This window comes from Abrus precatorius, unplaced genomic scaffold (assembly GCF_003935025.1).
Source record: "Abrus precatorius isolate BTA unplaced genomic scaffold, Abrus_2018 Scaffold2, whole genome shotgun sequence".
Taxonomy (NCBI): domain Eukaryota; kingdom Viridiplantae; phylum Streptophyta; class Magnoliopsida; order Fabales; family Fabaceae; genus Abrus; species Abrus precatorius.
Window position 1 is genome coordinate 12148931 of NW_020874362.1, and position 27728 is coordinate 12176658.

Consider the following 27728-nt stretch of genomic DNA (forward strand, 5'->3'; position numbering starts at 1 on the left):
GAACTTAAATGCCACATTTTTACGTGACATATCTGTGATGATGATGAGCATGAATTAGGATCAGGTATGAGAATGTTTTTCGTTTGATAAAAATTGATATTTAATGTGTTATAAGTATGTTTATGTGATAGCAAATTTTATGATTATGTAGAAAGTGAATATCAAGATGAAGATGTTGATGATGATGAAAATGAATGGAATTTTTCAACAGATAGTTCATCAGATACTAATGTGGATGATCATCTTAATTCAATATTAAATACTCATGAAAATACACCACATGGTGGTATTATATATTATATAATTTAATTTATATATTTCATGAATAAAGTATATAAACTGGAGGATTTGGTTGTAATGCAGGCATGATTGAAACTCCGTTTTGGAATTCAAGTTTCCATTATACTTATATTAATTGAGAACATGCTGATCAAGAAATGGAAAATTTAGATGTTCATGTATATGAATCATGGAGGGAGACAAACATGGGAACCTATCCCAGACCCACATAACTAGCAATGAAGTCAAACCACCGATGGCAACTCTGTCAATGTTTGTTGCCATGCACAATTCTCTATATAAGAAATTAAGAGTTGCTCCTCCCTAACTATATTTCCCTGCGATGGTGAAGTCCTCAAGTAAAGGCAGGTATCGAACTGTGACTCTGCTGCTAGAATGATCTGCTAACATGAACCCTCCAATTAGTCTCATAGTATACGCTCTAGTAAATCTTGTCAGTTGAAGCTCGTTCTGATTATGCATAACAACATCAGTGAAATGTTGTTCTAACCAACGAAGCTTCAAATTGCTGCCCACAAAAGCCTTTGGTGGTGGCCTAATACCTAAACTATCCTCAACTATCTGCGGCCAATTACTGCCAGTCGCTGCAAATACTGGAAGTCCATTAACCCGAAGACCTATCTGTATGGCTATATCTTGAAGCATTATGGTGCACTCTCCTGGTGGCATATGAAACGTGTGTGTCTTAAGCCTCCATCTCTCAACTAATGTGGTAATCAAATGTCTATCCAATGGAAGTTGGTAAGTTGCGCCACTCTAGCAAAGCCAGCCAACTCTAAATGTGGTAAAATCTCTGCAGGAACACCGTCTAGACCAGCTGGTATAAATTGACACTTCCTAACCTTTATTATGGGATGCTCTCGACCATCCCAAATGTGTTCAGACACATGTATACTTTGAAAACGCAATAATGATGGGTCCTCTGAGCCTGGATTAATCACTAGACCTTGTGAAGAAGATGAAGCCATCTGATAATTTAAAATAAAATATTAATATTATTAACATATTATTAACAATAATAATAAATTAGTTTGACGCATCTTTCAATTATTTAAATACACAACACTAAATTTAGTCAATATATATACATAGTAAGGCTAAATATGCATAATGATATGGAACAAAAAAAATTAATAGTACGATTACATATAAATATCTAATATTATTTTATTTACATTATTTTATTATATATGTATATACATGACTGATATTTTATTTTACAATATAATTTCACTTTTATTTTTAAATTTATAATGATACAACCGTATTATTCCTACGACAATTTATATATTAGAGTTATAGTTTATCAAAGTTATAGTAGTTTAATATTGATGTATAGCAACATATTTATTAACTTACGTAAATAAATTTTAACAACTTTTTTATTAATTGTTTCCATTTAATATATCTAACTTAACCATATTCTTACTTTAATATAATTTATTTTTAATGTGATAACATAAATTTATTTCCTAACCAGAGTTAATATTAATCTAAAAAGTTATAACATTTTATAAATTATTTTAACTATATTTTTTATTATTACAGATGTCAACTTGTAAATTTTTTTAATAATATGTATAATTATAATTTTACGTAATTAATTTTTTTAAACAAAAGTTACTAATATAAATTTTATTTTACTATACAACAACCAAATATTTCTTATATATTTAAAATGTAATATGTTTTTATTTTAAAATTCAATTATTAATTTTTATGAATCTTGAAATAAATTATTTAAATAATTATTTTTTATACGATATTACATATTGATTATTTCAATTGAACCATATATATTTCATTTTAATTATCATTTAAATTCTCTCTTCATATCAAATTAAAAATAATTTTATTTTAAATTTTTATCATTAAAAATTTAATAATTTCTAATTTACTTGTAACATTTTTTCATGTACTAGTTACTATTTTTAAAAGTTTGTTTACTTAAAATTTTGTTTATTTCTAATAAAAATTATTCTACATTTTAAAGTTTTTTACTTTACAATTTTTTTCCTTTTAATTATGCCCCTAATTAATTTAAACAATAATAAAGTTTATTACAAATTTTAATAAATAATTCATGTTTTATTATGCAATTTTTAAGTAATTATGCATTTTACTATTTTATAAAAATCCTATACCATTAAAAAAATTTATTTAATAATTACAATAAATATTTCATCTTATTTTACTGACATTAAGTACAATGTTAAATATAATTTACTCAGTTAAATCTACATATATACATAAAATTCTAAATTTAATGTTAAACTACCCGTAATACAACAACATTTAATCAATTTTTAAATCTAATTTCCAATCCAAAAAAAAATTCACATATTACAATTTTTTTAAATAATATTATACAATAAAAAATTAAGGACTCAAATAAAATATAATAAAAATATATATAAAACTTCCATTCTTCACTAACCTCAGACCAAAGAAAATGGATTGGCATAGGACCGACGAAAATGGACTGCAATGTATAAAATTTCAAAACATGTAAAAACATAATTTTTTTTTACAAATAAAATAAAACTTATTTATTTCATAATGTTATATTTACCTTTGGATTTCTCTAAAAACACTGCATAATTGAAAACTTGATCAGAAAAATTTTAGACCAACAATGAAAATTTTTCTTGATGCCGGCGTTAATGGAGGGAGGGAAGGAGGAAGGGGAAGAAGAAGCCCGTTCGCGGCACCCGTTTCGACGAAGCCACGTGTCCATACCTCAAATAGTATCGCACCAAATAAGTCAATAGCCTAGTCCAGAGCTGATACAGCTACGATTTGAACACGTGTCCACTTTTTTCCCAAACCGTTGATTTCAAACAACTATCGTTGCTGGTGGGACGATACAAATCCATTTCTGACACGTGGCTACTATCGCATTTATAAGACTGATACTCTTTTTATTTTTATTTTTTTTATTTGTCCAATTCCACGTGTCAGGGTATATAGCTATATTGGACAATCTGAAACGATAGACTATTTAAAAATTATTAAAAAATTGCTATCGCCCATGCAGGTGCGAGACAAGTGCTGATCTAGTAAAAAATTAGCCTAAACAGAGAATATGTTTTAAAATAAATCCATTTCTAGAATTTATTTTATAAATAGTATTATTTAAATAAATTTACCTACTTACTGTCACTTCCTGAGTTCTTCCTCCAGCTTATTAATTTTTTAATGCTTTTTTTAAAAATATTAATTATTAAAATAAAACAAAATTTAAATTATTTTCACATAATTACTAATTTTGTTTATGCAAAAAATAAAATTTATTTTTTAATTAAGTTTTGTCAGAAAAGATATAATTAAAAAATTAAAATACATGTTAAAATTCTGTTAAATTTTGTTTATATTAGAAATAAAATAATATTTAAAAAAATTCAAATTAAAGTGGCTGAAGACAAGTATAATATGTGACGTAATTTTAACAAATTTAATTCCTAATACAAACGAGACTTAACTTCATGTCTAACACGAACAAAACTTGCAATATCAATGTGTCATTTGCACCACTACCCACTCAGTTTGACCACTATGCTTAGATAGACAAGATGTCACTTCAAAGAAGACTTTAACATGGAGAATTTCTTTGTCGGTAGTAGAATGCTGTGCCTTTTAACTATGTGCATGTACGTCTACACCAATGCATATTGATGAACAAAATTTAATATTATAAATTTAATGATACTTGGTTAATTATATAATTACATATAAACAACATATTTAAACTAAGACAAAGTTTATTCAGTATTTTAAATATATTAGTGAAAAAGTTTTGAAAAATATTAGTACATTTGTATCATAATTTTTAATTTTGTTTTAATAATTTTCTATTTATTAAATTTTTAATTAATACTTTAAATGAAATAAAATAGCAAAATTCCTATATGAAACATGTTAAATTAATAAATATCAAGTATAAGTTAATATAATTTTAATATTTTTTAAAAGAATAACTACTGTAATAATAGTTAATTACTTTGAGAATAAAAATAAGGTTTAAATACCTTAATAAGGCTAAATTCAAAAAACTACCTCAAATTTTTTCTTATTTTAATGCTTAACTAATTTTTTTTTTCAATTTTATATGTAACGTTAACCTCCGTCAGTTAAATGGTGACGTGACTAACAGTTTGCCACGTCACCATCGATCTCTCTCATCCACCTCACCCTAAACCACCACATCAGATTTCACGTCAACATTTTTGAATTTTAACCTAAAAGTTGCATTTGCATTTTGGGTTATGTGAGGGAAAGATGGCCAAATCTAAAACTGTAATTGAACAAGAAGCACAAAACAAAGATGCTGAAGAGGGAAAGAGGGTCAAATCTAAAATTATAATTGAAGAAGAAGCACAGAACGAAAACGCTAAAGATGAACTCGAAAGGAAGAAGCAGAAAAGAAAAAAGAAGGTTAGGGTTCTTTATCGTGTGTTGTCATTATCCATCTGGGGTTCCATTTTGATTCTTCATCTTAACGAAATGACTAGTGTGGATGGTTCATCGTGCTCATCTTTTGCATGAGGTGTAACTTGCAAATGTAAAAAGTCGGCTATAATTTTGACCTCACAGAGCAAGGATAATCTTGGTAGAAGGTTTTGGAGATGCTCTGATTGAAATGTAAGTTCAACTGGTTGTATTTGTTCTAAATTTGTGATTGTATTTACAAATTTGTTTGTATATGGTTTGCAGGAACCTAATTCTTGCAATTATTTTTGTTGGGTTAAAAAGCCTGTAGATGGAGATAATGAGTCTGTTATGATGAAAAAAATTCATACAATTCAAGAGTTAAAGGCAAAGATTGGTGATTTAATGGAGGTTGAAAAAAAAAATTGAGGAGAAATGGAAAAAACTAAAGAAGAGATGGTGAGACTTTAGCAAGAATGTGATAATCTCCATCAACAACTTGCATTAATGAAGCTTAAAATATCCCACAAAAAGAAAAAGATTGTTGTTAAGAGGAATAGGGTGAAGATTTTAGTATGTTTAGTGAGTGTGCTTTGGTTTTTCATTACCATTGTGAGCATTGTAGTGGCAATGAATGTTGTTGGTAGGAAAGTTTTAAATGTTGGCAGTTTGTAATTCAATGGAGTGAAAGTTGTTTTGAATATGGTTAAATGAATTCAATGACATAAGATTTATGCTCGTGACTATGTTCACTATGTTATTTATTCTGTTTAGCCTGTTGAATTTGGTTCAATGACATAAGATTTATGATGCACATTTGTAAACGAAAATCATGTAAAATTGATAAATTGATCTAAGCAGCAAGTAATTTATAACGTCTCGAATTTTGTAATATAAATTATTGATAATTATATAAATCTAAATGGATATTCATGTGTGTATTTTTAGATATATATTGTGAATATGTATGCGTACATATATATGTGTGTATGCATGACTGGATAGGTTGAAAATTGGCTAAGTGCCTAAGTGCGGGGCGTAACACTGGGTTGTTCTCGCTGTAGCGAGAGGGCCCTGGGAGAAAGGATCAGAACTGTCGCCTTCTTGCTATAGTGAGAGACGTCTCGTTGTAGCGACAGAGCGACAGTTTGGGGTATATTTCTGGGTGTAGTCTCGCTGTAGTGAGAGGGTCTTGCTGTAGCGAGATTCTGCAGAAACCAGCGTGTAATTTTCTCTAGTTTTTTCGCTGTAGTGAGAGGGCGTGTCGCTGCAGCGAGGTCCCCTCGCTGAAATGAGAATATCTCGCTGTAGCGAGAGTGTCGCGACCAAAAAGGGATTTAAAGGGGGTTAGGGTTCGGGGAGAGTTATTTCTCCCTCTCCCTTCGATCCTCTCATGCTCAAAGCCCTTTTCCACCGATTAAATTGCCTCTAAAGCTGCTCGGAAACTTGATTGAAGGTTGAATCCATGTAGGGAATGCTTGGAGGTAAGTTTTAATGGTTAGGGTTTTGGTTTTTCATTCCCTTTCTCCGTTTTCATGGTTTCCCTGGCTTCTCATGGAGTTTCTCCATGTGTTTAGGATGAAATCCATGAGGGGGAGCGCTTCTTGGTGGATTTAGTAGGAGGGAACTTTATCCTACTCTTTTGTGCATGAATTGTTGTTATTTTGTTTAATGTTGTGCTGTGGCTGAGTTAGTGGGTAGGAAATTGCTGAGAAATGTAATATGGGCCATGTGCTGTGATGTGTGAACATTATGTATGTTGACCCAAACTGGATGGATGTGGATTGTATGTAAATGTGGTGTAATATAGATGAATATTGGCTATGTGCTATGCAATGTGAAATGAATGTGGGTCTAGTGCCATGTATTTGAATGCAATGTGGGCTGTGTGCCGTGTGTAAGCATGATTATTGCATGCGTAAATGAAATATGTGTGAATGAGCATGTTAGCGTCGTTGTAATGTGTTGTGAATGGTTCATCGATACACTTGGGGTGTGGGAGATGAGGACGGTAGAAATACCTTGGGGAAGAGGGAGTGGTGGTGACACTGACTGTGTAACGGGTGCACCACGGGTCACACACTCTCTTCCTGACTAGACCTCTGACTATTACCTTTGCTGAGTGACCCGTGACTGTCCACGTGGTATCTGTGAGGCGGGAGTAACCGGCGACCATTCATGGTGTAAATCTGTGATCACAGTGCCACAATGAGTGTGGCTGACGTGCATATGCATAGGGTTATGAATTGTACTTATGAATGTGAAATGCTGCTTGTGATTGTTTTTGTTTAATGTGTTGGAAATGTTTTGGAGGTGAGACTCTACGTTGATTGTGTGTTTTTAGGTAGTGTAGAGTACTCACCCTTACATTCATTTTTCAGGTAATCAAGACGATTAGCACCGAACTCAGTGAATGGACAGATGGACTGCTATAGGACTTAGATTTTATTTTGAAATTGTTGTAATTGAACTAGTCTTATAGCAGTTATTTGATATTAATTTGTAACCCTTCCCTTATTTTGAAGTATTTTATAAAAATTGATTATCTGATTTGTGAAATTATTATTTAATTGAAATTAAATTTAAGGTGTTACATAATTACATACATTAATAAGCCTCACTGCTGTGTCAGCATCAATTACAAAAGCACTGCCTGGAAAGTTTCACCCTTCTTATAAAAATAAGGTTGATTAGAAATAAAAATTGATCATGATTTCACAACAATTCACAATCAATGTACTGTTGTGATTATTTATTCACAATCCTAGGCTTTTGTGCCAAGTTCCCTTTTATAAGAGTGGTCCAAGGGCTCATTTTCTCTCAAAAGTTCAACTTTGACGTAAATGAAAAGTACACGGCCATGTACACGGCCATATACTTTGATCGTGTACATCTCTGATCTCTAACATTTGCACTGCACAACTTTTCTAAAAAGTAGACGACCATGTACTTTGACTGTGTACATCTCTGATCTCTAACTTTTGCACTGCACAACTTTTTTGAAAAGTGCACGCCCATGTACATCTTTGATCTCTAACTTTTGCAGTGCACAGCGTTTTTGAAAAGTACACGTCCATGTACACGACCATGTACTTTGACCGAGTACATTTCTGGTTTTGATGATGTACTTCAAATGAAGGCGACCAATGAGATACACATTCATATACACGGCCATGTACTTGCCCATATATATCTCTGGTTCTAATTATGTGCTTTAATTGACGTGACCAGTGAGGTACACATTCATATACACGGGCGCGTACTTGCTGCACATTGTTTAATGTAATCAAAAGGTACAGAAAGTGGTCCATAAAAGGGTTCCCATTCATATGAATACTAACTTAAAGTAAGCTGTTGTACATTGTTTAAAATAAAGTTAAATTACTCCCAATACAATATAACATAAAGACTATTCTCCCTCCTAAAATGGTTCCCAAAAAACACAGTCTTCATTCAGGTCTAGTTGGTTGACTTAGTGGAGTTGATAAAGGTGGTGGAGTTAGCCCTTCATTCAAATATGCAGTAATAGCTTGATACATCTCTGCAGCAGTAGATGTTCCTTGTGCTCTTGCATTAGATCTTGTGATTTTTCTCATACGTGGTCTTCACACAGGTATTGCCTACACTTTTTTTGTTTAAGTTCAGTTGCATATCTCCACAATAGTCCATACTGTTTGTCAAAGTCACCATCAATCACACTTTTAACTATCTGTTTAGCCCTGAATGCTCTTGACAGTGTTATCCCAGTGGAATAATTGGATTTAATTTCTCCAACAATATCCTTTAATGCTATGTCAATAGTCCTGACCTTCATCTTGTTAATCAAAACTTTGGCAACCTAAGCAGACTTCGCACTCTTATTGTGAAAAACCCTTCCACATATGTGTTTGTCAACCAAAGTGTTCAACCTATAAGGCTTTGAATTACTGACCTTACTAACATACACAGAGTATTCAACAAAATACCTACATCTTGCCCTTGCCCTCCTCTTGTCATTCAAATCGAATCTGATTACCTTTCCATTCAACACATTGTACTCTTGAATTGTGTCCTTAAACTTCTTGATGGAACTAAACTCCAAACCCAACTTCCACTTATAATCCTTATTCAATTCATCAACATTAAATCTGGAATATTTTCTTCTATAACCATCTTCTTCAGAGTCACCACTGGGAAACTCTTCACTTGCATGACCATGATCAATGTTGTCAGCTTGTACTTTTTGTACCTTATAAAAATCATCTGCATTGTGTAAACCTTGACTACTCTGACAAAAAATATTCACTCTTTTTGATTGCCTCATCCTAACACCCTTTTTTTTCCTTTTTTTGCCACCTCTAGGTTTCTTAACAGCAGCAGTAGTCCCAACATCATCATCATCATCCTCACCTCCAACAACATCATCCCCAACCCCAACAGCATCACCACCCCCAACAGCAGCATCCCTACCCCCCAACACCTGCAACACCACCACTAACAGCCACCCTTCTTCTAGACTAACCATCACTTTGAAGCGCACTTGGTAAGTCTCCTTCAGGGGTTGACTTTTCAACAGAATCTTCATCTCTAGAAATCCAAACAACCTCTACACGAACATTGACTTTGTCAGGCTGATGAACACTCTGAGCAACATCTACCTCCTTAGCCTCAACATCTTCATTCACTTTCTTTGCAAATGACTTCTTCCTTCTGCCTTTTACTCGCCCAAATTCTAGAACATCTTTGTTAAATCCATCATCCATGTCACCAGCCTTATCCTCCTCACTTTCATCTAAATGAATTTCGTTTAGAGATTCCTCCTCACTACTGAAAAAATTGTCCCCAATAACACCCTCTTTGCCTCCTTCACAAACAACATATATTTCAACCTCCACACTGTTAGAAATGGCAAAATTAGCCATGTCGAGGGCTACACTATCACAATTGATTTCCTTGAAGTCAGAAGGACCAAATTTTCACCATATCCTCATAAGGTGCTCTCCGTAACCTAAATCTTATTTTAAAATCCTAAGTGCTTCAAAGTATAACCACCTGTCCATATCAATATTCTTTACAGCAACAACCTCTTTGCCCCCAACATAGTGCATCACGAGGTCCAGTTCAAAATGACCCCCACGATGAATTATAACATTGAAAGCTATCTACATACAAAAAGGAACAAATATTTGTGTTAGGTAAAGCAAAAATTTAGCAAAGAAAACCCTAACCCGCAATAACACTTACCTTCAACAATGTCAACAATGTCTACAACGTCGCCTCTGGTAACAACCACAGTGCTTAGGAAACAAGGAAAAAACAACAACGACGATGTTTGTTTCGAAAACGATAAATAGAATAGGTAAAGATGAAGATGAGAAACAAACTACAATATCATATAAGGGGTTCAAGGATTTTTTGCTTTCTATTTGGAAATATTTCACTCTGTGTTCAAGATTGAGTAACTGTCCAAATGGTGGTTTAAGCCTTCTTCAACATTCCCCCAAATGTTAACTGCGTGCTTAAATTTCTATTTTTTGGTTTTTTTCTTTTTCTAAACTCAAAAATACTGATGTGGTGGTTTAGGGTGAGGTGGATGAGAGAGATCGATGGTGACGTGGCAAACTGTTAGCCATGTCACCATTCAACTGACGGAGGTTAACGTTAGGTATAAAATTAGAAAAAAAAATTAGTTAGACATTAAAATGAAAAAAAAAACATTTCTGAGGTAGTTTTTTGAATTTAACCCTATTTGGAGGTAGTTAAAAGGTATTTAAATCTAAAAATAATAAATATAAAAAAGAGAAGTAGAATTTGACATTGGTGTAGATAGAGCACCAACATCATGCGGAGAATAGGGATTTGGATCATGAATCAAAGGCGCTGTGCTATCACTGTTGAAAGCAGTTATTATGAACCAAGTTTTGTCTTGTGTTAGAGATTAAATTTATCTACGTTAGATATGAAATTTATTGTGATTATATCGCATGCTATACTTATCTTTAGTTATTTTAATTTAATTTTTAAAAATATTGTTTTGACACGTCTCAATTATATAATTTCATCTTTTTATAATTAAGTTTTGTTCTAGACAAAATTAGTAATGACATAGTAAAAAGACCTAAAATAAAAAATTACTTAAATTTTATTTTATTTTGGTAATTAATTTTAAAAATATAAAAAAATTAATAAGCTTTTGCCTCTTGTTATAATTGGACATGATTTCTTTATATGCTTACTAATTCATAAACACTTTCTTGTATTATATTTCTTACTATATACCGAGAAATTGAGAGGGTTTTGCAACCCTTCTTTGCATTCACTCATTAAATAACACATGTTTATACTTAATTTACATTTTTTTAAAACTAGCTTGAATAAGTCATCAACAATTAATATTATAGTTAATGCTTTTAAAATAAAATATATATAATTATGACTCAAACATTTTGTAGTCAATTCTTTTTGAAATATTATAATGCTTAATTGCTTGTCAAACAACTTCTCTGTCATTAAATTGTATTTAAATATAAAGTTCTCCATCTACATCATAGTAGCCTATCAAACATAAATTGATTAAGACTAGTAAAATAATTATAAATCTCATAGAACTAACTTTGCATGCATACTTTAGAAACTCAAATGCATAACATTAAGATCTAAGGTGCGCATGAAATGTTACTTCCCAAATAGATATTGTTCAACCACCAAGTTTGATAAAGTCATGTCCTAATCGACTACATATTTATTCACATCCTCATATTCACTATTCTTATTGTTTTCATATTGTTCTTTAAAGTCATAATCATCACTTTCAGTTATGTTTTTTTTTTCATTCTACCTTTCTGTGTGGAATGGTACTTGCATATGCTTCGTCCTCCTTATCGCCACCTTAATGATCAATAATAACTGGAATTTCTTTAAATACAATTCAATGGCGAAAGTTAAGAAATGATATGTATGATGTATTTAGAACATCTGTTCAAGATAATTGTAGTTGCTTATTGGAATTGTTTGGTATTATATAAAACCACCAAAAAGTGAGATTGGATACTTGTAGGTTATTTTCTTAATTGTTTTTGTAGCCTCAACTTTAATATTTTGACTAAATTAATACTTCAATTTTCCAAATGAAAAATTATATGGAACATACACCCATGGTAGTTTCTCACATATAAATATCACTCCATCACTCATGTTTATAATAATCTCTGTCACAAAGTTAAGAGAACACTAACTAACAAGTGTACTAGGTAGTTGTAACAAGTAATAAAATTTAGAATTCAGTTTGAATTCCAAGTATCATCCTCAGGGATTAGTTCTATCAATTATCACTTCACAAATCAATAACTAGTTGAGCTAAGCGAAATTTGCATTATTTTGAAGCATTTAAGAACAAAAGCAATAGAATGCAGAAACAAAAAAATAACAGCAAAACAGAGCTACGAATTTTATTAATGAAATAATGTGTGAATGAAGTTAGGATTGATTTCACCTCTTCATCAATTGCAAAACTGAAGTAGATCTGAACTTTAAGTTCCTTAATTGATTGATGATCAATTTCACTTATTGAATCAAAGGACAATCTCTTGCCTCAATAATCCTAATATTCAATTAACTACCCTAATTCCTTAGGTGTAAATTAATTAAATATTGCATTAGGCATTGGAAATTATGAGATCACAAGATCACGAATTCTTATCCCTAAGATATCCATAACCTTGACATTCAATTCATATATAAGAAATTAACTCAACTTCCATTGATGAAAATCCTCTAAGTTCAATTCAATTGAATAGCAAATTCAAGAACTGCATTAAGGAAAGAATTAAACGTTCAATACAATCAAGATCTTAAAATTCAGATCCACAATCAATTTACAATATCAAAATCGGATCCATCAATCCATAAGAAAAAGAAATCAAAACATGTTCATAAAAGAAAAAGAGAAAGAAAGAGTAGAAGAAGAGGAGCTGTAGAATTTCTTCATAAATCCAATCCCCAACTTGATTCCTCAAGGTTCAGAGCTTGGAAGTCGCCCCTAATCTCCCTCTCTAACTCTCCTAAGGTGTAAAAATTAAAAAATGAGAAAAGATCAGAAGTTTCTGAGCTTTTCTGCAATTTATAGAATTCTCGCTTTTCGCGTGTTATCACTCTTCTGCACTAAAGTAACTACGCAGAGGCCGCGTGTTCACTTTCATGAACAAAAGTGATCACGCGCATCTTGCTTTGATGAGAAGCTCTCTGGAACTATCACTTTCATGAACAAAAGTGATCACCAGAGGCCGTGTGGTCACTTTTGTTAACGAAAGTGATCACGCGCAACTCTACTGAGATTGAAGTCTCTCTGGAACACTCACTTTCACCAACGAAAGTGATCACGCGCTACTGTGCTCTACTACGACATTCTTTGGAACACTCACTCTTATGGATAAGAGTGATTACGCACAGAATCCACTTTATTTCCAAGCTCTGGAACAATCACTTTTGCCAGCAAAAGTGATCACGCCCAGCTTAAACTCCATTAAATCTTAGTTCTTTAGTCTAGATTTTGCTACTTTCTTCTATCCTTTCATTGATCTTCCATCTTTATGAACTTTGCTCATATTTTCCTACAAAAACATGATTGAATTATTAATTTCTACACAGAAAATTCATAAATGCTAAAATAACAATGTATCTAAAAGAAAACCTTAACTATTCTATTTTTATGAGTTTTTCTGTTTTTTTCAACATATTTTCTTTATCAAATGGATTAAAACTACATGAAAATACTAGTAAAAATATGGATTCATTAATCTCACTATTAAAGTACATTAATACATTTGCACTCATTTTTTTCTTCAAGCATAAAGCAAAGAACTAAGAAATGTATTGTGTTATCTTCTCTTACAATATGCTGTGAGCGAGAAATAAATATTTATATATCAAGATTCAAAAGTCACTATACACTATTTTTTATTTAAGAAAAAGACAAATGACAATTTTTGAATGGATAAAGTTATTTTTATAATATTTTAAGCTTAAAAAGTCGCCAATAATAATTTTTTGTGTCTAAATTTTTTTTAAATTGTCAATGACAAAATTTTGTGGCAAAAAATATTTCAAAAAAACGTTGTCAATGATAATTTTTAAATATAAAAAAAATGCTGAAAAAAACTATTAACGACGTTTCAAACCATTGGCAATTTTTCTAAAAAAAAACGTAATTGTTTTGAAAATGCCATATTTGTAAAATAGAAACTGTATATAAAAAGACGATGCACAAAATTATAAGTATATTATCTGAAATTTATTAATATAAAACTTATAAAATTTGAGTTTGATTCATTTAAATAATCAAATTTAATTTTATAATTTTATTTGTTTTATTTTAATCAAATAAACAAACTTAACCAAATAATTATTGAGATGAAATCGAGGAAAACGAATAGTTAAAATAATTCATTTATATTCAGTACAATTTGTACACATGCATACCTTCACAGCCTTCACATTAAGGACAATAGAATAAATGCATCATGTGCTCAAGTTCAGTATATAATGAAAGAATTTAATAGTTGTGGCTAAGCATTTAGTAGTACTTTCAACGTTTTCGACAATAATATCACATTTATGATGTCATCTTATTTCTTTTGTGATGCCTAGGATCTCTTGAGCTTTTATATATACATATATAAAATCTCATGAGATATGAGATATGTAATGCTTTATTTATTTAGCTTTCTTATGGAAAGATATTTACAGATAGTCTTTAGACTAAAATCGAAGATACAAATCACAGTTTTGTCATAAATGCTGAAGAACGAAATGAATTAAAAATGTCGAGTAGCCAAAATATAGGGATATTTAACTCCTTTAAAATAAAAAGAAAAGTAAAAATATTTACTATTAACTCACCACAAATGGAGGACCAATATGTAGTGAAAAGAGTCAAGTAAGTTGCCCCTACCACATACGAAATTAATGCATTCAACTCATTTTGCATTGCAGAGCATGTGAAGTGTATGTGATTTTATCTTGCATGCCGAAAAGATGCAGCCCATGCACTCTACTATTTAGAATCTTTATATAGTTTTCTCCAATGTAAAGTTTTGTACATTATTAACATGGTGGGTGCTTCTATGATATTCGATTGAAAAAGTGCAGCCATCAACCCTCATTTCTTTCAAATACTAATTTGGATTTTAAATTATTTATAGCTTTTATATTAAATGAGGACGCAAATTTTCATTTTCGTTATGAACCATAACTATGTCTAAAACAGATTTTGTTTTTTGGGTTAACTGATGCAGATTAAGATAGACAAATTTGCTTGAATGAATAAAGCAGAATTCATATTTTAACTTCTTAATAATTTTTGGTTCCACAGTCGACGAAGTAAATTAGAGAGCATATGATAAGTAGAGAACTTAGCATGTACATGCTTGAAAATATATTAAAAAATTTATAAATATTAATTTAATACGTAAATTATAATTAATAGCGTTAAAATATATATAGATCCGTAAATGAATTCAATTTACTTGATTATAACAATTAACGAAGACCTGGATAAATAATAAAAAGCTTAAGAATCACTAAACCTAGATAACAATAACGTGTACATTATCAATCTTGATCAATATAAATACAAACATAAAAGCACAAAGTACATTAAAAATATTGATACTCTTACATGGATAAACGAAAACCAAACAAACATTAACATTTAGTACACATGAAAGATCAAATTACTAAACTTCAAATAAACCTTACACGTAGAAAGTGAACATCACACAGTTATTTAGAACTGATATCCCTTGATCAAATGCTTCTTTTTGTCAGCATAACCTTCAAGCCTTGTTTCATATAAAGGACAACAGATACACCTGGGGTTATGGGGTGGCCTTCCACCAAGTGGATGTGATAATTCCACAGCATAGCAACAGCAATCATCTTTATTTCATTGAAGCTTATGTCCTTACCCAAACAACTTCTTGGTCCGGCATTGAAAGCGATGAACTTGTAAGAAGGCATGTGAATGATCCCTCCTTTGTTAGAAATCCACCTCTCTGGTCTAAATTTCAAGCAATCTTCTCCCCATATTTCCTCCATCCTCCCCATTGAATACAAAGAGTATACTATCATGGTATTTGCATTAATCCTGTGACCACTTGGAAGCACATCAAATTTCAATGCACACTTGTGCTCAAAAGGTACAGGAGGATAAAGCCTCAAGGCTTCACTTACAGCTGCATGTAAGTAAACTAACTTGCTAAGCCCTTTCACACCTAAATCTTTCCAATTACCTTGTGAATGTTTTTGAATCTCTTCAAGAATCATAGCTTCCACAGACGGGTGTGTTGCAACTAGCCAAAGAAACCAAGTGAGACTTGAACTAATGGTGTCTCTCCCAGCTGCTAGGAGATTTATTGCTGTGTCTCTCATAAACTTGTCATCTATTTTTCCTTTTCCTACTTCACTGTTTAAAAGAACATTTAGCAAGTTAAAATGAGACTCATCATCACCTAGGATGCTACTTTGGCTTTGCATTTTGCATTTGGATGCAATTTGTTCGTACAACATTTTGTCAACAATTTCCTGGCCTTCTTTGAGCTTCTTCTCTTTTCCAACTTGAAGCCATTTGAGCAGCTTCCAGAAGCATCTTGGCATTACGTGTCTATAGAGTATGGCATCCTCTGCTTCATTGAAGGCTCTCTCACATGCTACTTCTGGAAATTCAATGGAAAGACAATTAGGATCAAATCCTAAGACTATGGAGCAGATGTTGTCAAAGGTTAACCTTTGAAAAGCATCTTGTAGGTCTACTTCCATTCCTTCTTTGCATGCATGATCAAGAAATGGAAGTAAACAACTATCTATCTTCTTCATGATAGTTTTATTAATAAATAGCTGAAATTGTGACTGCTTAAAAATAGAATGAAGTAAAGTTCTATTATACTTCCATAATTGGGAATCAGACCTAAAAATCCCATCTCCTAACACCTCAAAAATCTCCCTAAAATCATTCCCTTTTCCATAGTTTTCAAACTTTGTGCTTGTGATGTGCTGCACATTCAATGCATCGCTAGTGAAAAGAATTTTCATGTTTGATAACCAAGGTCCTTCAAACATGAAAGTTCCTCCTTTTTGTTTCAAAATTGAAGTTATATAATCAAAGATGATGGGGGTGTTGAGCAAGAAACTAGGTAGCATTCCAAGAATGGGCCAGTAAGCCATTGGGGTGTGTCTATTGACCCTCCAATAGTGAATTAGAACAAAAACAAGAGCCGCCACTAGGAATTCCCGAATTCCAAGCGCAGCCATTGTAACTCTAAAGATATTTTCTATGTAGTGTTTAACAAAAGATTGTTTCTCAACAAAAAAATAGGATATGAAAATTGTCAGTGGGGTTTTAATGAACCAACTAGTCTATTTATAAGTGATTTCCTTCTTTGTCATTTATATTTCATGTTATTAATTGATTTGCTGTACGTCTCACTCTTGTTCAATGGAAAAACAGTTGAGGATTAACTTAGTAAGCAAAACTAGTTTAGATGCATGATAGAATTTCTACATTTCTTTTGGTGGTTATATGATTTATCTATTCGAAGGTGTGCATTTATTTCTTTCAGTTGTAGAAATCAAATCATTCATAGGCTTATACGACAATATTAGTGGCGATTCACTTATTTCAAATTAGAGTTTAGTTCAACTCGTTTGCATTGCAATTTTAACTTAAAATAGGATGAAAATGATTTGTAGGTAAAAATAGAGAGTATTGTGTGAAGTTCTAATTTTAAGTGTTTAAGATCAACTTTATAAATGATAAAAAACTTAATTTATGAAGTTGTTAGATAGAAAATACAAGTTTAGTAGTAAAAATAAAAAAAGACGTAATAACAACAAATAAAATAAAAAATAAAAAATATTTGTAACAATAAAGTACTACTCAAATTTAAGACAAGGTTTAATTATTATACCATCAATTATCTTTGGTGTGATCTCACTATAAAAGACTGGATACAAAATGAATAGAATATTAGTCCAATATCTATTAAGGAAAAGATGAAAAAAATTAATTAAAATAATTTAGATATATTTACAGATTACGGGTTATAGAGACATCAATAAAGAGAAATTGTACGATTTTTTGTCAAAGAATAGTTTGGGAAGGAAGTTTTGGAGGAGATAAAAGGGATGACAAATTTTGTATTTTAAATAAATATATTTAAAATTAATATTTTTAAAATAAAAAATATAAATTAGTATATTAACTTAATATATTAATCATAAATTTATCACAATAAATAATATATAATTTTTTAATTTAAAATTAAAAAATATATCCTCTTTTCCATTCTTTTCCAAAAACTCTTTTTCAAATATACTTTTTAAACATATTGTTATTATGAAAACAATATATAGTTAAAAAAAATAATTTACAGAAATTATTAAAATAAATTTTATAATCATTATTATTATTGAAATTTAAAATAATATTTTTAAAATTTAATTATTTATTAAATTAAATAGCATTATGTGATGTATGTAACCAAATTGCACTATAATAATGATAATTTTAAATTTATACACACACATATATATATATATATATATATATATATATATATATTTTAATTTGTAGATGCTTTGGTTATGTTTGGAAAACAGTAGTCAATAGGCTAGTTTAAAACTAAAAGTATATGTGAAGGTTGAAAAAACAATTTGAGCTGAAAGTTATTGAGCTATTTTGTTTAATAACTATATTGAGTGACGCAATGAGTGGTTTCATATCTAACAAGTGGTTAGTAGGTTATACCTCCATATTTTCTTAAGTCTTAATTTTTTAATATATATTTAAATGCACTCAATATAAAATATTAATGTAGTAATTTTTTATTAAATAAACAAGATTTATGTAATTTTCATAAAAAAATGTTATATGCAAGATTTCTTATATATACATATTAAATAAACATATAAATACTTTAGTGATTATTTTTTAAATCTAAATGTTTTTTTCCCACATTAAATGCGCTACCAACCCAACCCTATCTTAAAATTATTTACACCAAAGAAATGCTAAGTTAATAAATCGGAAGTATTAGTAAAATAAATTCTTAAATTAGATGATAAATAGAAAATAACATAAAATGACACACACACATATATATGGTTTTTATATAAAATATATTAATATTTTTGCTAACCAAAATGTATTTTGATAATTATAATTTTATTACTTTTTATTACAAATTAAATATTTTACTAACATATAAAACTATCATGCAATAATTAAAATAGAAAGTTATCGATTTAAGTCTTCGAAAGTTATATACATCACCACGTTAGTCTTTGAAAAACTTAAATATAAAATTAGTCATTCGAAAAGATTTTAGTTACAACTCTTTAATTTTCTTATCACCAAATTAGTTTTTAGAGATTTTTTAACGACATTAGTCTTTCATAAACACAAACACTAATGTAGTAATATTTTAAATTTTTGACATACTAATTTAGTTACAGTTTTTAAGAACCAATTTGGTAACAAAATACTTGAATGATATCTGAATGACTAAAATTAAATAATAGTGATGATATGTATGAATAATTAATTTGAAGACCAACATTTTTAACTATCAAAAGTGATAACATATGTAACTTTAGCGAGAGACAAAATGACTTAACTCGACTATGTCTGCCTGAATATACATATCCAAATGTGGGCTGGACATTGAACATAAGGCTCATAAATGCAAACTTTTTTAACCAAACCTTAGAAAATTTGCATAAAAATGGACTTGATATTGGTCGACTTCCGTAAACTCTCTACCTACTACTACTACTAATAATAATAATAATAATAATTATTATTATTATTATTATTATTGTATAATTAAACATTTGATGTTACAAAAATTGTATAATTTCAATCTAGTATTTATAAATTATTTTTTTATAATACAATTTTTATTTTTTTATGAAATTAATTTTAATATTTATGTAATTTAACTAAAAGTTAACACTTCATAGTACGAAATGCTTAATTAAACAATATGATGAGAAAAGAATTAGATTTGATATTTCAACAATATGCTATTGATTAGGGTTTTTTGAAATTTCTCTCTCTCCTTGATCTTCTCTACTAGAGTTTCAAAAACCTCTTTCTGAAGGTGGTACATTGTAGATATGAGATATTTTGAAGTATTTATCTATCCAAGATCTTACAAGAAAAATATCCTACTAAAAATTAGGTTTATCGTGAGAAAGGGCTGAAAGAATATGACAAGATGATTTGACAAGAAGAATCATCAAAAAGGTTAAGAAGGTGGAAGATAATTTGGAGGAGATCTTGAAAGTCCAATCGAGCATAGAGAAGTCTTAATAGAAGTGGTTCCTTTGAGGGGTGTTGAATTAGAGTTTGTGTTAAAATTAGCTTATATTTAGTCAAATGAAGGAAAGTTACAAGAGGAATTCATAGAGCCTACTTTCATGTGTTTCTTTAAATGCATGTGTGGTAAAAATGAATTCCTATGTTGCTATAAATATGTGTCTTCATTTTCTTATAGAAAAATCAACATAAAAAAGCAGAAGAAAGAAAAGAAAAAGGTTTTCTTTGAGTGCTTTATAGTAAGAGAAAAATAAAGAGTTGAGAGAATTTTCTATAAGTGTAATTTTAAATTTAGACATTGGGGATTTTGTATATACTCTTTAGTACTATGTAATAGTACAATTGTAGTATGAGAGAATCTCACTAGAATCTCTTGTATTAATTATTTTTTGATAGATAGAATTATTCAATCATTTTTCACAATAATTTTGCATATGCTTCCACTCAAATCCATTAAGTTGTTCACACACTTAAAGTGTATTAAACTTTGATTTCTTAACAAGTGGTATCAGAGACACTTAATCCAAAATTTTAGTACCAAAATTTTAAGTGGAGAAATTTGACAGGTCCAATGACTTCAACTTATAGAAGCTAAAGTTGTAGGCATTGTTAGACCAACAAGGCCTGACAAAGACATAGGAAGGTGTTGATAAGTTACTAGAAACATTGTATTTTGTTAAAAAGAAAGAGATAATGGCCAAAGCACGAGTACAATTCAACTAAACCTAACAAATAATGTGTTGCGAGAGTTATTGAAGGAGAAGACTGCAAATTTGTTATGGAAGGCATTATAAGAAAAATATTTCGTTAAGACCTTATCAAACCAACTCTACCTAAGAAAGAGATTGTATACATTCAAGTATTCTAGAGAAAAACTAATTAAAGATCATATTGATAACTTCAATCAGATGATTACCGATGTGCAAGCTGCTAGAATAACAGTTGAAGATATTGATCAAGCCATGATCTTATTGACTTCATTACTCCTGTTTTATGATGATTTATATGATACCATAATGTATGGTAGGTCTTCTATTATAATCAAAGTTGTCAAATAGGCTTTAACGATGAAGGAGCAGCAAAATTAGTATTTGGATATGGTGTTGATAATTGTGTAGATGGACTATTTGTGGTAAGAAGGCATAGCTAAGAAAAAGGATCAAGAAGTAAAAGAAAGAGTAGATTCAAATCTAAAAGTCACCAGTCCTTAAAGTGTTTTCATTGTCACCAGGCAAGGTATATTCGAAGGAATTGTCCTGAAAAAAGAAAATCAAGAAATTTTGCCAACATAATAGTTGAAAATTTTGAAGATAGTGATGCTAACTTTGCCTTGGCCACTAGTGACTCAGGGAACGAGTTGATCCTAGATTTTGGCGCATCTTTTCATATGACACCTAATAGACATTTTTTCTCCTCGTATGAAACGCAAGAAAGAAAGGTTATATTAGGAGACAATAAAATTATTGGAGTTATAGGCGAAAGAGTTGTGTGAATCAAATTGCATGATGGTACTGAAAGGAAAATTCAGGAATGGCATGTACCAAATCTTGGGAGGAAGCCCTAAACAATTGAGGGTACAAGTTTGTTGAAGAAGGTGGTTTTTTGAAGGTGACTAAAGGCGCAATGGTGGTGATTAAAGGAAAACTACAAGGAGAGATCTATATACTGCTTGGAAGCACAACCCTAAAAACTATTGCTATTTTATCCTTTGAAAGATCAGATGATGTCACATAATTGTAGCACATGAGGCTTGGTCATATGAATGAGAAGGGAATGAAAACATTTGCTAATAAAGGATTGTTGATAAGTTTTAAGAACTTTAAACTCAATTTTTGCGAAAATTGTGTGTTTGAAAAGCATAAACAAGTGAAGTTTGGTAATAAAAAAATAGCAAGAAGGGGATATTTGAGTATGTCCACTCAAATGTTTAGGTCTAGCTCCAATTAACTCATTGGGTAGAGCTCGTTATTTTCTTACACTTATAGATGATTATTCTAAGAAAGTCTAGGTTTATTTCTTGAAATATAAAGATGAAGTGTTCATCAAATTCAAGCAATGGAAGCCCATGGTCGAGAAGTAAATCAAGGAGGGCGGTTAGTCAAGAGAATGAGAATTAACAATGATAGAAAATTCTATAGCAGAGAATTTGAAGAGTTTTGCATAAATGCAGGTATGGTGAGGCACCATATTGTACCTAGAACACCAAAATAGAACGACATTGTAGAATGCATGAATAGAACACTTCTAAAGCGTGCACGTTGCAGGCGCATCAACATTGTACTTCCCAAATCGTTTTGGACTAAGGCAGTCAATACAACTATATACCTAGTAAATAGATCTCCATCAATTGTAATTGATATAAAGATTCCTTAAGAGGTATGATTCCATCGACCTGTAAATTATTTTGATTTGAAGATATTTGGTTGTAGTGTATATGCTCATGTGAGTGATGATAAACTTGAGCCTAAGGCAAGAAAATGTATATTTTTAGGGTATGCATGAGTTGTGAAGGACTACAAACTATGATTTATAGAGAAGTCATGTTCACCCAAGATCATTGTCAATAATAGAGATCATTGTCAAGAAGAAGATACAAATTAGTCGTGTACTTCAGATGTTATTTAACTTGAAGTAGAACAACATGATGGATCTAATAATAGAGATCACAATAAAGAAAATAGAGAAGAACCATACACTATTGCTACTAATAGGACAAGATGTCAAATTCGAAGACCTCAAAGATATTTGAATTCTGTTACTTGTGCAATGGACTAGTCAGATGCAAATCCTATAGCATTTTCTTTTGCAATGGCAGATGCTGAGATAGGAAATAACTGTCTACATATTGTGATGCAATAGGCAATAACGAGTCAACATAATGAATAATAGCAATGAATGAGAAGATTAAATCTCTTCATAAAAATACGACGTGAGAGCTAGTGAAACTTCCTAAGGGGAAAAGAATCGTTAGCTGCAAATGGATCTTTAAAAGGATAAAAGTAATCCCTAGTATTGAACTTCCAAGGTTAAAGATATAACAGCTAGCAAAAGGCTATACACAGAAGAAGGGTATTGACTTTTATGAAATATTCTCTCTTGTGGTGAAACATAGCTCTATCAGGATCCTCTTAGCTATTGTAAGCACATTTGACTTAAAACTAGAACAACTTGATGCGAAGACAATGTTCTTGCAAGCGAGCTGGAGGAGCAAATCTACATGAGCCAACCTAGAGGGGTTTATTGTTCTTAAGAAGAATGATCATGTATGCTTGTTGAAGAAGTCATTATATGGCTTGAAACAATCCCTAAGGCAGTGGTATAAGTGGTTTAAAGCATTTGTGATTGGTAATGAATATAAAAGAAACCAATATGATAATTGCATATACTCTAAAGAGCTTCCATGCAATTCTAGAATTTATCTGTTGTTGTATGTAGATGATATGCTAAATGCAACAAGCAACAAAGCTAAAATTAGAATGCTTAAAGCTCACTTGGGAATTGAATTAGGGATGAAAGACTTGGGAGCAACAAAGAAAAATCTTGGCATGGAGATTCATAGGAAGAGGCATCGTGATAGATTGTGGTTATTACAACCAAATTATATAATGAAGATGTTACAATGTTTCAATATGGATCAGTCTAAGCCTATTGGTACTCTTATAGCTACACATTATAAATTATCATCAGTCGAGTGTCCGAGAACTAAGGAAGAGGTGGAGTATATGTCTCATATACCGTAGTCTAGTGTAATTGGTAGTCTCACGTATGTCATGGTATGCACTAGACCAGATCTTTCATATGTTGTAAGTATAGTAAGCAGGTTTATGAGCAAACCAGGAAAGATACACTAGAAACTATGAAATGGATCATGCAATACTTGAGATGTGTTGTTGATGTTTGTTTGGTATTTGATGGTCAATAGACTAAATGAGTTGTAGTTTATGTAGATTATGACTATGCTAGTGATTTGGATTCAAGTTATTGACATGTTATATCTTTACAACCTTTGGATGTACTATTAGTTAAAAGGCGATATTGCAACACATGGTGGCATTATCAACTACTAAAGTTGAGTATATGACATTGGCTAAGGCTGTTAAAGAGAGCATATAGGTGTATGGTCTATTGGATAGTTTTGGGTTGAGCCAGCAGGTTCCTATTACATATTGTGATAGTCAGTGTTATTCACCTAGTTAGAAATCTAGTATATCATGAAAGAACGAAGCATATTGATGTCAAACATTACTTTATTAGAGAAAGTGTGAGTAATGACATGATTATGATCAAGAAGATAGCTACAATTGAAAATCCAGCAGACATGATGACAAAATCATTGTCGATTGATAAGTTCAAACATTTTTTGGGCTTAATTAATATTTACAGAAGTTGAAGACTTATGTCAAAAAACCAAATACAAGCTAAGGTAGAGAGTTGATAAAATTAGCTTATATTTGGTCAAATGAAGGAAAGTTAGGGAGGAACATAGAGCCAATTTTTATGGGTTTCTTTAAATGCATGTGTGGCAAAAATGAATTTCTATGTTGCTATAAATATGTGCCTTCATTTCCTTATAAAAATATCAACGTAAAAAAATATAAGAAAGAAAAGAAAAAAGTTTTCTTTGAATGCTTTATAGTGAGAGAAAAATAAAGAATTGAGAGAAATTTCCATGAGTGTAATTTTGAGTTTAGACATTCGAGATTGTGGGTATACTCTTGAGTGTTCTATAGTACTACCATTGTAGTAGGATATAATCTCTTGTATTAATTATTATTTGGTAGACATAATTATTCAATCATTTTTCATAATAATTTTGCATACACTTCTGCTCACATCCATTAAGTTGTTCACACACTTGGGGTATAAACTTTGATTTCTTAATAGTTTGAAGGTTTAAAAGAGAGGGGATCCTAGGTAGTTTCTGATCCTTCAGTGATAATTGGTATGTTCCTTGAAAAAATACATTAATAATAATAATTTTAGGAAAAAATGTAGCCTAAAGTATTTGGATATGAATTAAAACATATCTAGGGTAAGAATGACAACCTTAAAGTCTTAAATTTGAATGAAGAATTTTATTTAGTCAAATTTGATCATATAAATTATTATAAGAATGCTTTGTTAGACGGGACCTTAATTTGTTTTAGATCATTACTTGTTAGTACAACGATGGAGACTTTGTTTAAACCTAATGACCATTCTTTTAGAAAGGTTACAATTTGGGTTAAAGTCCCTAATATTCCTTTAGAGTTATATAAAAATAAATTTCTTTGAAAAGTTGGGTCTTGTTTAGGTACAATTTTAAAGATTGATAACAATAATATTATCATATCAAAAGGTAAATTTGTTAGGATTTGTGTAGAACTAGATTTAAGAAGGTTAGTTCCTTCCTTTAAGGTCTTGGGTTAAGAATTTAAAATTGAATATAAAAGTTTTCACTATATTTGTTTTTGTTATGGTAAATATGGTCATCAATAAGAGAAATGTTCTAAAAAGATAGGTGATGATTAGAATATTAATAGGTCTGATTTTTTGAAAATTTGCTAGAAAAATTTAAAGGATAAAGATAAAGATAATATGAAAGATAGTTTAATGATGGTTGAAAATCATAATAATTTATATAAAAAAATTTAAATGAACAAAGGACTTTTGGTTCCTACATACTAGTAAAAAGACCTCAAAAAAGAAAAATAACTCAAAATAGAGGTAAGGAAAACTCTAATCAATCAAGTAAATATAAAGTGTTAGTGTCAGGATCTAGATCTAAGATTTTGAATCAAAATTCTATTGAAACAGAACCTATACTTGAGAATAGTAAAGGGCAACATGAAAAATACTAAAATGAAAGAACCTAAAGAATTTTCTAATAAGAATGACAATGTGACTCATTCAACTCAATTGAATGAAAGGATAAGTCTTAATAAACAACAAGTAATTAGTAAAAGGTATCTAAAAGAGAAGATGAATAATAGAAAATTTACTAAAAATCAAGAGAAAATAGCTGAACATAAGACTAAAATTATGGATGAGGATCCAAACATGAGTGAAGAGAGAAATAAAAAAGATAGATAGATTTTAATGTTAATGAATAACATTCATTAAGAAATCCAAATGAAATATAAAAATAAAGGTACACCTGAGGAAATTTTAGGAATCCAACCGGTTCAAGAAGGGTCTAAGAATTTGGAAAGAGAGCTCTCCTCCAAAGATAGACCACTCAATTTGAAAAGATTAATAGATGTTGCTAGAGATCCTAGCTTATTAAATAAAAATACTATGGATTTGAAATCTAATAATATGATAACATTGATAATAAATCAAGGGAAATCAAGGCATTGAGATAGTGCAATTTTTAAAACTATTCTTAATCAATAAATTTTATGTTGTAGAAAGTTAGAGGGATAAGTTCCAAATCTTTTCCTAAATTAGTTAATGACTTCATTAACATGTATAAATTAGGTTTTATTACTATTTTAGAACTTAGAATTAGTAGCCAAAAAGTTAAAGAAACTATAAAGAAGATAAAAATGAATAGTTATATTAAAGTAGATGCAGTAGGCTTTGCTAGGAGTATTTGATGTCTTGATAGTTGAAAGATAAATATATCATTAATATTTAAAATTAAAGCACTTTATTCATTTATTAATATGTATAATTAATCTCTTTCTTGGATTTTATCTGTTATTTATGTTAGTCCTAAAGAATGCTTTAGGAAATTGATTTAGCAATAACTTATCGAGTTTAGTTTAAATATTAATTGCCTCATGTGTGTAGTTGGGGATTTTAACCTAGCCTTATATAAATATGAAAAGTAGGAGAGGGGTCTATGAAACATAAAGTTAGGATGGATTTTAATCTAAATTTTAATAAAGTTCCTTTTACTTGGAAAAAAGAGAATTTAAGAGAAAGAATTGACAGAATTGTTGTGAATAATGAATGGCGATCCATATTTTCACACTAGTCTCTAATTCATATTTCTTTAGTTAAATTTGACCATGTAACTCTCTGATTGAAACTTAATTTTCCTAATAATCAATTAAGAGAGATAATCATTTCAAATTATTAGCTCCTTGGTTATCTCAGCTTGAATTTGAAGTATAGGTAAAAAATAGTTAGTATATTAGTGAGGGATGGTCTAGTGTAATGCCTTATTTTCCTTTTCTCAAATACATGATATTTTTATAAAAGAATTAAGAAAATAAAACAAATTCCTTTGAACATTCTTGTAAGTGAGAAAGTAGTATGAAAATAATATAAACCATAGTGTAAAAATTTCATTACAGTAAATGCTTTAGAAAACAAGGTTATTAAATTTTCATTTGTATCTAAAATAGATAATAGTCTTACAAATTGTTAACCATAAAGAATGCTATAGAAATGAAAGTAATCATTGTATGTTTCAAAAAAATTAAGTTCTATAGCAGTTTTCATCCATCCATGCACTGTGACCTTGGTATTACTCGTCCTGGTTTCCTAAAAATGTTGTGTAAGGGTGAATCTTTACTCTACCACTCATACATAACACATATCTTATCATGATTAAAGAAAACTCATGGTATTACATATTATAGTGTCATATAAAGTAATTTCTCATCTTAACACATAAACACATATTATATTTCACAAATTCACAATTTCTTTTTCATTA

General features: G+C 30.3%; 2 protein-coding genes across 2 annotated transcripts; both read right to left on the bottom strand.

The window, feature by feature from the left end:
• Positions 1-603: 603 nt before the first annotated feature.
• LOC113859465 (serine/threonine-protein phosphatase 7 long form homolog) lies at positions 604-1268 on the bottom strand. The gene is made up of 2 exons (XM_027492233.1): positions 1143-1268; positions 604-1056 (listed from the first exon to the last, which is right to left on the bottom strand). Exons 1-2 carry the CDS (start codon positions 1266-1268, stop codon positions 604-606), a joined length of 579 nt encoding a protein of 192 aa, XP_027348034.1.
• Positions 1269-15510: 14242 nt separating this feature from the next.
• Positions 15511-17013, bottom strand: LOC113860184 (alkane hydroxylase MAH1-like). The gene has a single exon (XM_027492862.1). It carries the CDS (start codon positions 17011-17013, stop codon positions 15511-15513), a length of 1503 nt encoding a protein of 500 aa, XP_027348663.1.
• Positions 17014-27728: the final 10715 nt, after the last annotated feature.